The 16,392-nt window shown below is 38.7% G+C and overlaps 1 protein-coding gene across 2 annotated transcripts in view; it reads right to left on the reverse strand.

Moving 5' to 3' along the window:
• Positions 1–16,392, reverse strand: part of LOC144597239 (cysteine-rich motor neuron 1 protein) — a 191,129-nt gene that overhangs the window by 67,151 nt on the left and 107,586 nt on the right. For both annotated transcript variants that reach the window (XM_078406298.1, XM_078406297.1), the window contains exon 3: positions 669–911. In XM_078406298.1, coding sequence (XP_078262424.1) covers positions 669–911 — 243 coding nt within the window. The remainder of the gene's footprint in view (positions 1–668; positions 912–16,392) is intronic.

The raw sequence follows: 16,392 nt of genomic DNA on the forward strand, positions 1-16,392 counted from the left end.
TACCATGTATAAACAGCACCCAACACAAAGAGCTACCTCACATCAATTAGTCACTCCACATAACTTTGATCTTATAATAGCAATAATAAACCTGCACTCGCATGGAATAGTTCAGGATGAGATCAGAGTTACCACTTGAAAACATCTGACATGGCTTTTTCACAACTTGAATTCTAAAAAGTAATTGTAGATTAGCAGATTAGCCAACTAGGTGTACCGATGAGTCTGTGAATGCTGCCATTGCTATTGATCTTAAATGATCCAGGAATAACAGAGAATTGCTAATGGAATATAATGAACAAGTACAACTGATTTCAAACAGAGATTTCAAAACTATCACAAACAGCTTCTTGTTACTCTGCTTAATTATTAGAGCAGCAACACAGAGCTAAACATTTAGTTATTCAAGATATTAGATAATCTAGTGAATAAGACAAGTGGAGGCGCTTGATAGATGAACAATAAATGGGTGAATGGCTTTGATTTAATTTTCTTCATGCACAAAAAAACCCACAACACAGGGGAAAAATAGACCCTTCAGATATTGTTCATTAGTTCATTAAGAATTAATCCTCAAAAAATGTCATTGCCTTGAACGTCAGCAGAGTGCAATTTTCTATAAATTAGAATAATCCAATTTTAACTATACAAACATGAAAAAAAAATACCTGATCTGCACTCATGCATATCACAGCACTCCCCTGGTATTCCCGTGGCTTCTGAAAGCAGAACTTGCTGGTGACCAAGAGGACAGTCCTTTTCTTTGCAGGCTTCCTTATTACACTGGCAGAAACTAGGAGTTGGGCAGCAATGGTCTGGTGGCGTGTATCCTTTGACAAGTACAGAATCTTCAGGGCAGAGAGATTCAAACTGTATTGGGCAATGCTCAATGGAACAGCCCGATTCTTCCCCTGAAAAATAGAAAATAAACAATGTAAGAAGATGGTTCTTACGATACGATAGAACTTTATTCACCATTTCAGACTGAGGAAAAACATTTTCACCCAGAGAGTTGTGAATCTGAGGAATTCTCTGCCACAGAAGGCCATGTAGGCCAATTCACTGGATGTCTTCAAGAGAGAGTTAGATATAGCTCTTAAGGCTAACGGAATCAATGGAAATCGGGAGAAAGCAGGAACGAGCTACTGATTTTGGATGATCAGCCATGATCATATTGAATGGTGGTGGTGGCTTGAAGGACCGAATGGCCTACTTCTGCACCTATCTTCTATGTTTCTATACAAATTGTGAAGGTCATTTCCTAATATCCAATTTTTGTGTTGTTTCTGAATGCAAAAATTAGGGAGGTGTTTCAGTTGGTTATAAAACAAAATGTTATCTTATTACAATTTAGCATGGAAACAGGCCTTCGTTCCACCGAATCTATGTTAACCATCACACAAGTTTCATGTTATCCCACTATCCAATCCTTCACAGTAGGCATACTATGCAGGAGCCAATTAACCTACAAACCCGCATGTCTTTGGAATGTTGAAAACCAGAGCACCCAGAGAAAACCCATGTGGTCACAGAGACAACATACAAACTCTGTACAGACAGCACCTGTAGACAGAATCAAACCCGGGTCTCTGGTGCTGTTAGCAGCTTTAATAATTGTTTCCTTATTTAATGAAGTGGCAGCAATAGAAAAACTGTTCCATTGGCCATTTGGAACAACATTGTGTGAAGAACATTGTGCAATGGTGTGAGATCCAGCACAATAGATTTCTCTAATTTGTAGACAGAAGTTCAAATAAGGAACACGTTAGAGAACATACATTCTTTAAAAGATTTGCATCATAATTCCATTTGAATCCGAGCTCCAACTTTGCCCCAAAGAAACATTCCTACAGGAGCTTTAAAGTCTTGCGACATGAAGTTATCAACTGGAATTGCTCTCTGAACTGCAAAAGTCTACTGCATTTTATAAATATTGGCAGTCTGCTTAAGATTTAGTTGAATGATTTGCTTGTCTGCACAGCAAACCATTACTCTACCAGTGAATTCTGATATCACTTCTCTCAAGCAAATTAAAGAATGTAAAATTCCATATCTACATAATCGCATGTATGTGAAATTGTCACAATCAAATAATTGGCTCACTAATTATAAAGTAGTAATTCAATTTCTTTATGCTAATCCTTTCACTCCAATTGCCTCGATCTCAGTATTGATTGCAAATATTTACAATGCGTGAAATTAGCATTCTTCATGCAGAAACATTAGGTTGGAATCTGTCTTATCGAAACGTATAAGATTATTAAGGGGTTGGACACGTTAGAGGCAGGAAACATGTTCCCAATGTTGGGGGTCCAGAACAAGGGGCCACAGTTTAAGAATAAGGGGTAGGCCATTTAGAACTGAGATGAGGAAAAACTTTTTCAGTCAGAGAGTTGTGAATCTGTGGAATTCTCTGCAGAATCTGTGGAATTCTATACTATGATGGATTGAGTAAGTTGGGTTCATGTAGTGCAATGAATAATAGAGGAGAGGGAGGTTCTCTTCTAATATCTGGGGGATCAAAGTTTATCAGTGTTGGACTCAGTTGATAAGCATGGCCATGTTTGGTTGTACATCTGGTGAGTGTTCACAGTGGTATAATACACCGCTGTGGAGTGCACAGTGGCCAAAGCATCTGCTCGCAGAGTCCTTGTCCCTACATCCCACATGATTCCTATGAATTTCTGCCAAAAGCTTGTTCTGGTTGCAGGCAGCTTTGTAGTTGTTAAACTACTTTTGAAGTTAGCCAGTATTTACTGCAAGGAAGTGACATACAACAAGCTGCTACCAAAGACTACGAGATAAAAACAAAATCATTTGTTTTGTTGACTGTGTTTGACTGGTAAATAACAGCCGGTACACCACAGGATCTTGTACATTCATCTGGGAAGGCAGACGGGGTCATGGTTTAATTGAAAGACTTCAGAGAGTGCCACACTAGCTCAGAACTGCACTGTTATATTAGCTTGAACTTTTTGGACATTCTGATTCAGAAGCAACAATACAGAATATGGGGGATTGGAAATACATACAAACTTGAAAAGTGACAGAAACGTTGTTGGAGAATGACCAGTGAAACCCAAAGCAATATATTGGAGGTACAGAATGAGGAACATAATTGAAACAAAGACCGTTGAAATAAATAGACAGAAAGAAAGATTGAGAGACAAAGCAGAAGGTTTAAACGATATTTTGTACATGTTGATTTGCAGTTTTGATTTTTTTTTTTTAAGGTGTTTATAAAGTTCTTTACTGCAGTCATGAGACAATATAGTTGAGTGTGCTGAAGTAATCTGGTATCATTTGCTTTGGATAAGGTTGTACACATCACCCTTTGCATATTCTGCCATTGGAGAGCTTGGAATAAAACATCAGCTATGTTCTAGATTGGTGCCAGTTCCACGCAGCTTGTTGGCAATGAGAGAAGAGAGGTCTCCGAGTCAGAAGACTCATTTTCAGGAATGGGGTATCAAGAAAATAGGGTTACGGTAAGAGTGCCCAGACTGAAATAAGGAAGAAACTTGCGAGGTTCCCTGCCCCGTGTACTGGTACCTGCTTGTGGAGTAGTGCTAATTAAACATGAATAATACGAACAGAAAATGCTGTATGAACTCAGTAGATTAGGCAGCACCTGTGGAAAGACAAATTGCTAATGTCTGACCCTTTGTCAGAACTGGAAAAGAGAAATGTTGGTTTAGGTAGCAGGTAGGGGAGAATGTGTGAAACAAAAGGAGTTTCTGTGACAGGATGAATTCATGTGGCATTAAGGGCCCATTTAACTTCTTTGTTTGTGTAAGACTTTGCTAAAGTTGCAAAGTCTGGGTAATATTGTACAGTTTGGTGTTTATTTAAATATTGCTGTTCTGAGAGAACACAAAAGCAGGAGCATCTCAGAAAAATATGAACTAATTATCTGGGCAAGTAAAGGAATGTTGCACAGGGAATTTGTATGATCAGAAAATATAAAACTATATAATTAGCACAAGTGATTTTCAATTGTAAATGATTTGTTTAATTTCCAGAGTGGTACAATCCTAATTGGAAATCAATGCAATCATGGTCAGTTTGAAAACAACCAAAGAACTAAATTAAATACTGATAAACTCTCCTTTATCGTAAATTCTAACCAGTATCTTTCCGAAAGACTCCAAAATGTTACATTGAACATATTGATAAATATGATAAATAGACACAATTGCAATTTATAGCTTTGTTGATTGCTGGTATGTGAATGGGCTGAATTTTAAATGTTGCTATCACTTTCATTACAAAAATGCCATGGAATACACTGAGGTCAATCCCTGGGATTAAAGAATTAGCAAAATTTAAAAATAAACATTTCAGAACATAGTAAAATCATTTTTATTCAATGGTGTACCAGCCTGTTTAGTAGCAGACATTATACATTTAAGTGCCAGTGGATGGATTACAGAGCCAATATGAATTGGCTTGTTAGTACTTTGATTACGCACAATTAGTACCATGCACCAAAAATAAATTAGATTTCAAAATATCCAGGTCAGATTTAACTCAATAATTTTGGCTAGAGGTTGTTTAAGTATACCGTTATGCCTGATCTTTTAAATTGAGTAAATCACATCCATTTTTGTTTCCGGACTGACACTTCATTCAACCTATTTAAAATATGGACTGATGAATGATGATTTGTGAAGATTATGGAATATTCACAATGTTTTTCTCTGATTATATCCTGACTAGATATTGGTCATTTAAAATTCTCTCTTCTGATGTCTTTCTTTATTGTAGCCATAGAACACTTTACTGAGAGCAGCTTGATACAGTGGAGACTTTTCTGACTAAATCTGTTTTCTCTTTTAGTTTTATCAATACAAGTGCTGAGAATACAGCCTAAAATATATAGCAGAACACCCCAATGTATTTCACAGGATGCTAACATTCGACTCTTAGCCGTATCAGGTGATACTCAGGTAGATGAACAAGGCATCATAAGGAAGAAAAGATAGGTAGTAAGATTAGGGAAGGAGTTCCAAAGATTAGGGCTTTGAAGGTGAAAGCAAGATGCCAGATGGTAGAAAAATTATTTGAAAGGTCTCAAAGGTTTCAAAGGTCTTTTATTGTCACATGTACCAATTAAGATACAGTGATATGCAAATTACCATATAGCCATATGGGAAAAAAAGCAACAATTCACACAAATACATAAAAGTTAACATAAACATCCACCACAGCAGATTCCCCATATTCCTCACGGTGATGGAAAGCAATAAAGTCCAATCTACTTCCTCTTTATTCTCCCGCGGTCAGGGCAGTCGAACCATCTGTCGGGGCAATCAAAGCTCCCACAGCCGGCGGTCGAAGCCCCCACGTTGGGGCGATCAAAACTCCCGCGTCAGGGCGATCAAAACTCCCGCGCCTTAGAGTTCCCGAAGTCAGTCGCTGACCAGAGACTGCGAGCTTCACAATGTTAAGTCCGTAAGCACCCACGTTTGGAGCTCTGAGGTCGATCCCTGGCAAAGGGTTTGTGAGCTCCGCGATGGTAAGTCTGCAGGCGACCGCGGTGGAACTCTCAAAATCGGTCTCCAGCAAAGGCCGCCAACTCCTCGATGTTAGGCCGCAGTGCGGATGAAGATACGATACGGATTTTGTTTTGGTAAATTTGCATTTCCATCGAGGAAAGAGACGAGAAAAAGTTTCCCCCAACACCCCCCGCCCCCACTCCTCACATAAAACAAGCTAAAGAATACTTAAAACTTACATTTAACACATACTAAAAAAACAACAAAGAAGGAAAGGACAGACAAGCCTGTTGGTGAGGCAGCCATTGGTGGCGCCACCCAGACATGGAACAGAGCAAATGAATGGGTTGGAGGACACGTCAAACCTATAGGTCAGGCAGTCAGAGAACATGGATAAGTGATTTGGGTTAGGACCCTTCATTCAACTGATCACTAGAATTTATTTACAAGTTAACCCATGTACCAGTGAATGAAAATCTGTGTTCTACAGTTTAGTGACAGTGGAATACAATAACAAAACATGCATCATAAGTTAGAGGGAGTTCAAGTGAGGAAGGGTGGAGTGAATCTAAAGATTGGGCAGGGGAAATACATTTTAAAGTTTGTGCACGTTACAAGGAATGGTGGTGGATTCTGCTAAATGGATGGTCTCAATCCCAAAACATGCAGCAGTTCTGATGGGCATACATCAGTGCTATTCCTTTTTGAAATAAAGCAACATCTCAGTCAATGGAGTGCTGCAGGAATAAATAAATGTTTGCTTCTTTGGGATGGAAGAAGCTTCAATGTAAACTGAAAGTGAAATATTGCAGTTGTTCGAAATCTGAAATGTAAACATGCCATTCTGAAGAAAGATATATTCCTTAAAATGTTAACACTGTTTCTCGCTCAGGAAGGTTGAATACATTAAGAGAAGCTTAGAAACCTCTTGCTACATATGCACAACTGAACTGAACGGCAACATAATTTTTTTCACTGAATTAACTTTTGTTTTAACTCTACCTCATAAGCTAATGTTTCAGCCAATTCTAGCAACCAGGACAATTTTTGAAGTTACAAACCTTGATACCTTTTCAATAACAGAGCGAGAACTGTAGCATAAGTTCAAATAATGCAATTTTCTTTTGGAAAATAAAAATGCACAATACTGTGACTTTCTAGCTTTTTTGGCAAGCTTTCAAATAGCATCTCACTTGGAAGTAGTTAATATGGAATTCGAGAGCCAAACAGATGTGAATTTGGAAAATGGAAAAGTGACAAATGGTTCAAAAGGTAGGTCATGAGAATTTAACCCACATGCATTGCGGACCACCCCATTTATTTGTAGTGTATGGAGTACAGGACCTTACATATACACAAAGCAATTTCTTTAGGATTGTCAAATTCCTCTGGCAGGTGCTGCATAGCAACAAGTATGTCAGATTCCAGTGCACAAAATAGTTTGAGAGTTTTCACGACAAGTTTGGGAAAAGAGAAGCTTTTCCTCTTAAAAAAATAAAATAATTTCAGCTTGGGTAAAGATCCCCTGTGAAGTTACATTCAAAGTTGTACAGCTTTCCAACCCTACAAATGCCTCCCCCACCCCCCAGCACCAGTTCATGTCCCACATCAGCTGCCAATCACCCGCCACGCCTGTACATCGTTACAGTTCCCATTGTCTGACCTTCATTTTGGAGCTGTAAATGGTTCTAATTGGAAATTTCATTCGGATGGGATAGAAGAATCATTTTATGTTAGAGGTAAAAAAAAAAAACATGGGATTTTCTCAATAAGTCCAATTTATGAAGCAACTGGTCTATAGTTTTGACATGACATCTGCTAACCGGCAAACACGCTTCAGCGTACAAGTTTTTGTTGCTTGTAAAAGGTATACAATGCGCTCATTGATAAATCCCCTGCTTTGACTAGCATTATGCTTGAATGTGTAAAGCGTCTGACTGAACCCTGGCCAAAACAGGCCTTGCTTTCTTTAGTGAACTGGTTATCAGCCCAACCAGATTCAAAGTATTCATAAATTGAAATCCCAGGGGGCAATCTAACAATCTGTAGCATCAGTAGCATATTAGCGAGCGTTGAACTTTACTACAATCTTAGCAGTTTACAGGAGAAATGCGGCTTTGAGCAATGGCACCCTTTCCATTTTCTAAAACCATTTTTAATTAAAAAGAATGTTTAAAAGTTGACCTCAACCATGAAATGGATGAGAGAAGGGGATTTCTAAGAAATAATTAAAATTGAAAGTTTTTTACAAATATTGTTGCACTCCACATGAATTAAGGGGCAGCACATAAAATTCCATTAAACCGGTGGACAATATCTTAGCAATGAGTGCCACAAAGCAGACATGTTCAAACTGTGGCTCCGAAGGCTGGCAATTTGCCTCTTGAAGCCCATGTAATTTAGTCCAATTTATGCGCATTATTTGCTACATTTGATCTGCTTGAATGTTGTTGCCCTGAAGGTTTAGATTGGGCTATTTAACAATTAGGTCATTCCACAACAAGAGTTAACAATGAACCATTCAACAACATCGGTAACAGTCTAAACGTGTCTGTCTTGTGACCAACCAAACAATAGTTTTAAAACTATATCTTGAAGAGTATTCTAGATATTGAATTTAGTAAATTCATGGCATCATGTTATGTCAAAGAAGTGAGAAATAGCCACGGTTCTCTCTCTGATCTGTGTCAAATCATGGACCACTATCCAACATGTATATATTTTATGAGGATAGAATCATTTTCAGCTGTGATAATCAGTTGAAACAGTCCACAGGTAATCATAATGAAGTTCATTTATTAAGACCAGCCATCTGGTGAGGTATAAAATAAAGCTATTTTCAGAGCAGGAAAGAGAAGGGTGAAGATTATTTGGTCACTAATTATCTGGATATGCTTACATAATTATACGATAACGATCAGATCATCTATCCCTTGGCAAAATAATTTCCAGATATCTCATTCTCACCTTGACGTTTGTGTAAGACTTTATCCTTCCCTTTCTCCACTCACCTCCCAGTCCCCTCACAAAACCAAAACAAACGCGCACACGCACGCACACACACACATTGCCTGTATGCAGATACCTAGTTAGACATCCAACTTTCCAGACAGAATGAGATGACAGTCTTCAGCACCAGCCCTAGTTCCATTCTTTCGTCACAAACTCCAACCTCTCCCTAGCCGCTGTTGAACTAGATTAAAGAAACCAAATGTTCCATTGGACATGGAATTGAGCATCCATCAGCTCTCCCTCTCCAAATCAAATATTACCTCCACCTGACCAAAATAGAGAAACCACATTTATTCCCTTATCAAATCCAGAATATAAATCACATTTAATTCACTCCTGCATAGTGCCAAATCTTTCACAATTCGTTAACTACAGTTCTTGACCACATATGTTGACAACATATTTACCAAACCAACTCACTTCTCCACCACCCAAGACTTGGCAGATCTGCATCGGCTCCTAGAGTTGTGTTTAAAATGTATAATCTTCTCTTCATTTTTAAAGCCTTATACTATACAGGAAATATATGATTAAGCTAAAGAAAGCGCAGAGAAGATTCACAAGGAACTTGTTTGAATTGTAGGGAGTGAGATACAAGGAGAGATTGGATAGGCTGGGTCTGATTTCCCAAGAACAATCTAGGCTGAGGGGCAACAAAATAGAGGCAGGCAAAATTACAAAAGATAGGTAATAATGTTGGATTCCCATTGTAGAAGTGCCTAAATCTAGAAGTTTAAGGCAAGAGGGAGGACGTTTAAAGAGGCTTTGAGGGGAAAATGTTTCATAAAATGTGTTGTTTGTATCGGGATTGAGCTGCCAGCAAGATCTCGGTGGAACCAACATTTAAGAGGCATCTGCACAGTTGCTTGAATGAGCAAGGCTTAGAGCAAAGCGGAATTAATGCAGCCAAGTGGGACTAATAAAAACAGGTAAGATGCGATAGGCTTGTATTGCTGCCGTATAACTTTAGGGTAAGAAAGCGTAGAACTAGACGGCACACGATTAAGGCGAGAGGAGAACTTCAAAGGGGATCTGAGGGGTGGAACTAGCTGCCAGAGAAGGTAGAGACAGCAAATAAATGTATAATGTTTAAAAGGCATTTGGACAGTCAGTATGGATGAGATGAGCTGAAAGAAACCATTTCTGTGTTGTACATTTCATTGATTCAAAGAAATTCCTCTTCACCTCTGTCAGACATGGGCAATCCTTTATTCTGCAACTATGGTACCTATGGATATGTATAAAATAATCAGGAGAATAGTTGGGTGAATGCACAGAGTCATTTACCCAGAATAGCAGAATCAAGAACCAGAGGGCATGGTTTCAAGGTGAGAGGGGAGACATTTAATAGGAACCTGAAGTGCAACCTTTTCACTCAGAGGATGGTGGGTATATGAAGCAGGCTGCCAGAGGAGGTGGTTGAGAACATAGAACATACAACAATACAGCACAGGAACAGACTGTCCTGCCCTTAGTCAGGTATATCGACAGGAAAGGTTTAGAGGAATATTGGCCAAATGCAGGCAAATGGGACTTGCTAACAAGGGGCATTTTGGTCGGCATGAATGAGTTGGGCCAAAGGCCTGTTTCAATGTTATATGACTCTATGATTCTCAATTTCCACCATAAGGGGAAACATTCGCTCAGCATTTATACTGTCAAGCCCCATTAGATTCTTATATTTTTTAATAAAGTCACTTGTCACGTCCCACATGTTTCAACTTTCCTCAAAATAGCTTTGTTCAAGGAATCAATCTAATGAACCATGCCTTGTCTGAACAAATTAAAGGAGACCTGAAATGCGTGCAGTACTTTGGTCGTGGTCTCACCAACACCCTGTTCAGCACCTTGTTCAGCACAATGGCACTTCGAGTTTGATAATAATTATAGCAAGAGTTCCCGTCTTTCATATTTTGTTCTCTATGCAATAAAGGATAACATTCCGCCACCTTAATGTTCATGCAACTTTGTGTTTGAGAACACACAAAATTCCACTGTATTGCTACATTCTGTGGTGTCTCTCCATTTAAACAATATTTCACTTTTCTATTCTTCCTGCTAAAGTAGATAACTTCACATTCCCCCACATTAAATACCATTTTGTTCAAGCTTTGACCACTTGCTTAATCAACCTGTATCTTTTTGCAGACTTTGTTTTTAACTTATATCTGTATCATCAGCAAATTTGGCAAAATACATTCTGTTCCTTTGTGTAGGTGCTTGGTACGGACATTAAACAAAAGGTCCCACCACATATTACTGTTTCACCCCACCAGCTAAAGATGACTAACTAAAATAATCCCTTCATCCTGACATTGTTCATTCAGTTCAGAATGAAGGATCTTTGACGCAAAAGATTAATTCTGTTTCTCTTCCCATAGAGAATGCCTGACCTGGCAAGTATTTCCAAGATTTTCTGCTTTTATCTCCAGTCATCCTTATACATTACCTCATATGCCATAAGCTCCAGCCTTATGCAATAACCTTCTCACCTTGGAAATCCAAATACACAAAATCTACTGTTTGACTTTTATCCCTTCCCCCCCCTTACATCCTCAAAGAACATAATAAGCTTGTCAAACATAATTTCCTTTCATATAACCATGATAGCTCTGCTTTTTATGATCGTCTAAATGTGGTGCTGCTGCTTCTTCGTGATGGATTTTAACACTTTCCCAAAGGCAGAAGTCAAGCCAACTAAGTAATAGCCTCTTGTTTGTTTGTTTGATTAAAACTCAAGAAAAGCCTGGCACACTGGTAGAGTTGCTGCCACCCTTTGGTGCTGTCTGTATGGAGTTTCTTTGTTTTCCCTGTGACCGTGTGGGTTTCTTCCGGGTGCTCCAGTTTCCTACCACACTCCAAAGAAGTAGGTTAATTGGCTTCAGTACAAATAATAAAAATTGCTCCTAGTGTGTAGGATGCTGTTGTTGTATGGGGTGATCACTGGACGACATGGACTTGGTGAGCCAAAGAGCCTGTTTTTGTGCTGTATCTCTAAAGTGTAAAGTCTAAATGTTACATTTGCAGTTTTTCAGTCCACTGGGACTTTTCCAGAACTTAGGGAATTTTGCAAGATCTCAATCAATGCATCCACAATATATCGGTAGTCATTCCTCCAAAGACTATAGGATGCACTCCATCATATCCAGGCGGCTTGTCAGAGTTTAATCCCATTAGATGATGTGCTAACTTTTTGCCAGTTTATTTTTTCTTCGTCCATGGACTTTCTGCTATAATGGGGTTACTTTGGGTATATTTTACCCTGATTGGTTCAAAGCTTCTGCTATTTCCTTATTTCCCATTATTATATTCCCAGTTCTCATCTTCTTATGGACCTGCAGTTACTGTAATAATCATTCTTGTTGTTTGCTCATAGAATCTCTTACTGTCTGTTTTTGAATGTTCTTGCTGCTGCACTATCATGATCCCTTTTCTCCTCCTTCTAATGGTGACTGTAATACACAGCATTATTGAGTACTACATTATTAATGTATTCTCTAAAGTACTTTTTAATTTCAGCAAAAGTAGTAACTTAAATGTCAATAAAAGAAATACTACACTCTTGTGTAAATGTCTATCGACTTGCATAGATGTGAACTTCGAGTTTGATAATAATTATTTTCATACCAAGATTTATCTAAGGTGGTTCAATATGCCATCTGTTTGTGCAGCTACAGGTTGGTCTCTTGATATTTCCAAAATTCAATGTTTTTTTCCTGATAATAACCATAATAAAAAATTGATAATTAATAATAATTTTTATATTATTTGTGTTTGGAGATTTACATGGTTTTAAGGTCCCACAGGTGCCTGTCTCGCTGAGTTAATCCAGCACTGTGTTTTGCTTAGGATTCCAGCATGTGTAGTTCCTTGCCTCTCCGTGTTAATCATGGGAAGTGGCACAATGTTATAATCTCCACCAATTTTACTTGGCAATATTAGTTGTTATAAATTTATGAATGTTTTGTTTTTGAAGGGAATAGTGGAAATATAAGTACAGTACTCAGAAAGCTGCAAGGAACTAACGGTATATCAAGAATTAAAACCATTGGAACATATTTTTCAAGAGCCTCTACTAAATAAAAGCCAGCAGTTTGGCTCCAAATGCTGTTGGCCTTTTCTGACACAGCATTGTGGATATTTGGTATTTTTAGGTGAAAGTAGCATCCCCAAACCCCTCTTCAGTTCTCATTGTTGACAGGACATCTGAGTGCAGCCATTGAGGGAGCACATTTCCTTGCACTTAGGCTGTTTGAGTATGTTCTGCCCACTGAATCTGGCACACGTCCAGAGGGATCATTGAATTTAATGGGGAAAATTGGCTGTAGACAGAAGGACAAGTGCCGTCTCATTTGTTTTTGTTTTTATTTAATGTGTTGTTCAATGTATTTAATTGTTTTTGAATGTTTCCTTGAATATTTGAGCTTTATAAGTTAATTAATTTTAAAGTATTTATTTTTAAATTTTGACCACGTTTGAACGTTGTGGTCAGGAATATTCACAAATGTTGAATTGCTTTGACAGCTAATAAAAAGTCATTTGGTGTTTGAGGTTTGCCAGTTATTTTAAAACTAGAAAGACCCAATGTTGCAAAGGGTTCACAGCCACCTGGCAGCTGACTTCCTTACAAAAGATTGTTCCAGGTAATAGCAGGCTTTAAACAGGCAATCAATAAGCTTAGATGACCTGCTGGTCAGTGAAACATCCAGACCAATATATTAATTTGCATTGTATTAAAAGCAAACAACCTGAATAAAATGATGGCCAACATTTAGAGGCACTGCAGCACTCTATACTACCAGTGGGATACAATTGTCCAAAATCAACAGTAATTCTATAAAATGACAATAATCCAATGGTCTAATTTGCCCTGAAAGTGTGCACAGCTCTATTTATCCAAAATATTCAAGAGTCTTATATGTTGCACAAAATCTAGTGACATCACCTTTGCAGCAAAGCAGCAACTTTATCTGCTGGCAACACAAAACTAACCTTACAAACGTTCCAATCTATTTTTTGGCCAGATGCATCGAGACTGGAAACTGACCTAGGGCTATATTTTGAACATCTGGAATCATTTGTCGCAACCTAATTACTAATTTCAAGCCTGAAACTGTAAAACACATCAACAATCATTCAATCATAATTCATTATTTCAATTTATGTTAAAAAAAAAAATCACCGAACCAAACCTTTGTTTGAATTTACAACCTCTACAGATGCGTCGTAAATTTTTTAATCGGGTTAGATAGAAGCATGATTTGGGAACAGCTCCATCCAAGATTGTAAGATGTTGCAGAGAATTGTGGACGCTGCCCAGACTATCACACAACCAACCTCCCTTCCGTTGACTCCTTCTGTACTTCACGCTGCCTCGGCAACACCACCAGCATAATCAAGGATGAATCTCACCCCAGCCACACCATCTTCTCCTCTCCCATCAGGCAAGAGGTACAGAAGTGTGAAAACACATGCTTCCAGATTCAAAGACAATTTCTTCCCAGCTGTTATTAGGCAACTGAACCATCCTACCAACAACTAGAGAGCAGGCCTGAGCTACTATCCATCTCATTGAAGGCCCTTAGACTATCTCTTTCAGACTTTATCTGCACGTTATTCCCTTTAATAGGTGTTGGTACGCCATGGATGGCTTGATTATAATCCGGTATCGTCTTTCCGCTGACTGGATAGTATGCAACTAAAAGCTTTTCAGTGTCCTTCGGTACATATGACAATTAACTAAACTAAAGTTCTGAATTCATAACTTTTTTGGTTCACAAACCAAAGATACAATATTTCATAAGAAAATCCCTATACAATATCCAACTCCACGCATTGAATTTAACCTTATAACAGAATTATTTATTATTTGTTAACAGTTTAAAATTGGATTTAGGACTTCTTTTAAAAAAGTTACCAATCCTTACAACAAATGAAATATTATCAACTAATGAAAAAATAGCGTTGGATAAAATTGAGTTATTCTTTTCTGTTGTTTATTTATGTCTGATACAGTTGCGTCAAGAAAGATATAAAACTATAATACACATCAGAATGATGTCAAAGAAAATGAAAGCAGACCAGCATCCTTATCTGTTAGCTGTGCGGGAGATTTACAGATAACCTTCCAGGGTAGTGTTTTGTTTTAGCAACGCAAATTGCTTATTTCATAACAAATAAGTGATATCATGCTAAGTACAGTTGCCTCAATGTCAGAAAATGCTAAAGTGAATCACAGTGCAAGCAGAGGCTTGTGAAGATTCATAACGAAATGCTGGCAGACGACTGAATGGGGAATATTCCAGCTGGCGCCTCAGTTACCAGGAAACCTTAATTGTGTGCAATCTATGCAATTTACACGGTTTTTGACATACTGACACAGCTTAAAGGGTAAATGAATATTTGCTCCATATGCACACAGCAATTTTTGTCATCAGTATAAAATGGACAGGCAAGTGACAGCAGTTTAAAAAGACCTTCCACAGATTCGTACAATGTGCAACCGAAGAGATGTACTGTTACCCAGTGTCTGCTGGTCTGAGAGGATGCACTGTCAACTCAGCTTCACCCTTCGACAAGAAACCATACAATGTACGTTCTGTTCGCTAACTGCCTTTGGAACGAGATCAGCAAAGAACAAAGCTGCTACAGTGCTGCCATTCCCTGTGGTTTGGTAACTCTTCTGGTAAATTATATGGTCAGGACACATAGGGATTTCAGAGCTACTTCACATGTAAGTCATTCCAAACTGAAAGACTGCCAATGATAAGTTATAACACAATTCCATTCAATATTATGTTTGTAAAAGTTCAGACTATAAAGGGATTTAAGGGTGAGACTTACCAACAGAACAGAAAACTTCAGCAAAACAAAAATTTGAGCCACAGTCTCAGATTGCAGACATGATCAGATTGAAAGAGCACCTACAGCATTACAAAACATTCTCTTACTTTTAATACCAAAATTCCATAAGGTCATCTCAACCTCCTAAATGATCTAGAGATGGAGAGCTGTTGTACTCTGTGCAGCCTGCAGCGGCAGAGTTTCTGCCTTACAGCCCCAGAGACCCGGCTTCGATCCTGACTCAGGTGCTGCCGGGACAGAGTTTATACATTCTCCCTGTGACCACATGGGCTTTCTCCGGATGCTCCAGTTTCCTCCCACATCCCAAAGGCGTGCAGGCTTGTAGGTTAATTGGTTTCTGCAAATTGTCTCTAGTGTGTAGGACAGAACTGGTGCATGGGCAATCGCTGGCTGGTGTGGACTCGATGGGGCCGAAGGGCCTGTTTCCATGCCCTAACAAACCTACTAACCTTACTAAACTAACCTACAAATCTAAAACAATGTATCTTAACATGCAGAGACAGACCATTCCACAAATCCCTGTAATGCATGTGTGACATGATGATTGTTGAAGAAAAATGACAGCCAAGTGCCTCAGAATTTTCATTAAAATGGGGGCACTGGGCTAGACTCCCCCCCAAAAAGAGTGTTGTTTGGCACAGTCCAATTCATAATTTTTCCCGACAGGCTCTTTTGCTTGATGGTAGTAGTTCCACCATTTGATTGCGTGATTGTGATCGTGAATGCCAAACCTACATTCAAGACCATCTCAGGAATTTTGCCCAATGTGGCCTCTCCAGGCAGACTGCAGAGTGTAGGAAGGAACTGCAGATGCTGGTTTAAACCAAAGATAGACACAAAAAGTTGGAGTAACTCAGCAGGACAGGCAGCATCTCTGGAGAGAAGAATTGGGTTGAGACCCTTCTTCAGACTGTAAAAAGTTCCGTCCATCCATCGATACCCAAGAAACATGCAACATTTGTAAAATAAGGTTTGTTTCCATATCGTCTGTAAGAGGAGAAAAGTATCTAAGATTCGA

The sequence above is a fragment of the Rhinoraja longicauda genome, chromosome 10 (assembly GCF_053455715.1).
Source record: "Rhinoraja longicauda isolate Sanriku21f chromosome 10, sRhiLon1.1, whole genome shotgun sequence".
Classification (NCBI taxonomy): domain Eukaryota; kingdom Metazoa; phylum Chordata; class Chondrichthyes; order Rajiformes; family Arhynchobatidae; genus Rhinoraja; species Rhinoraja longicauda.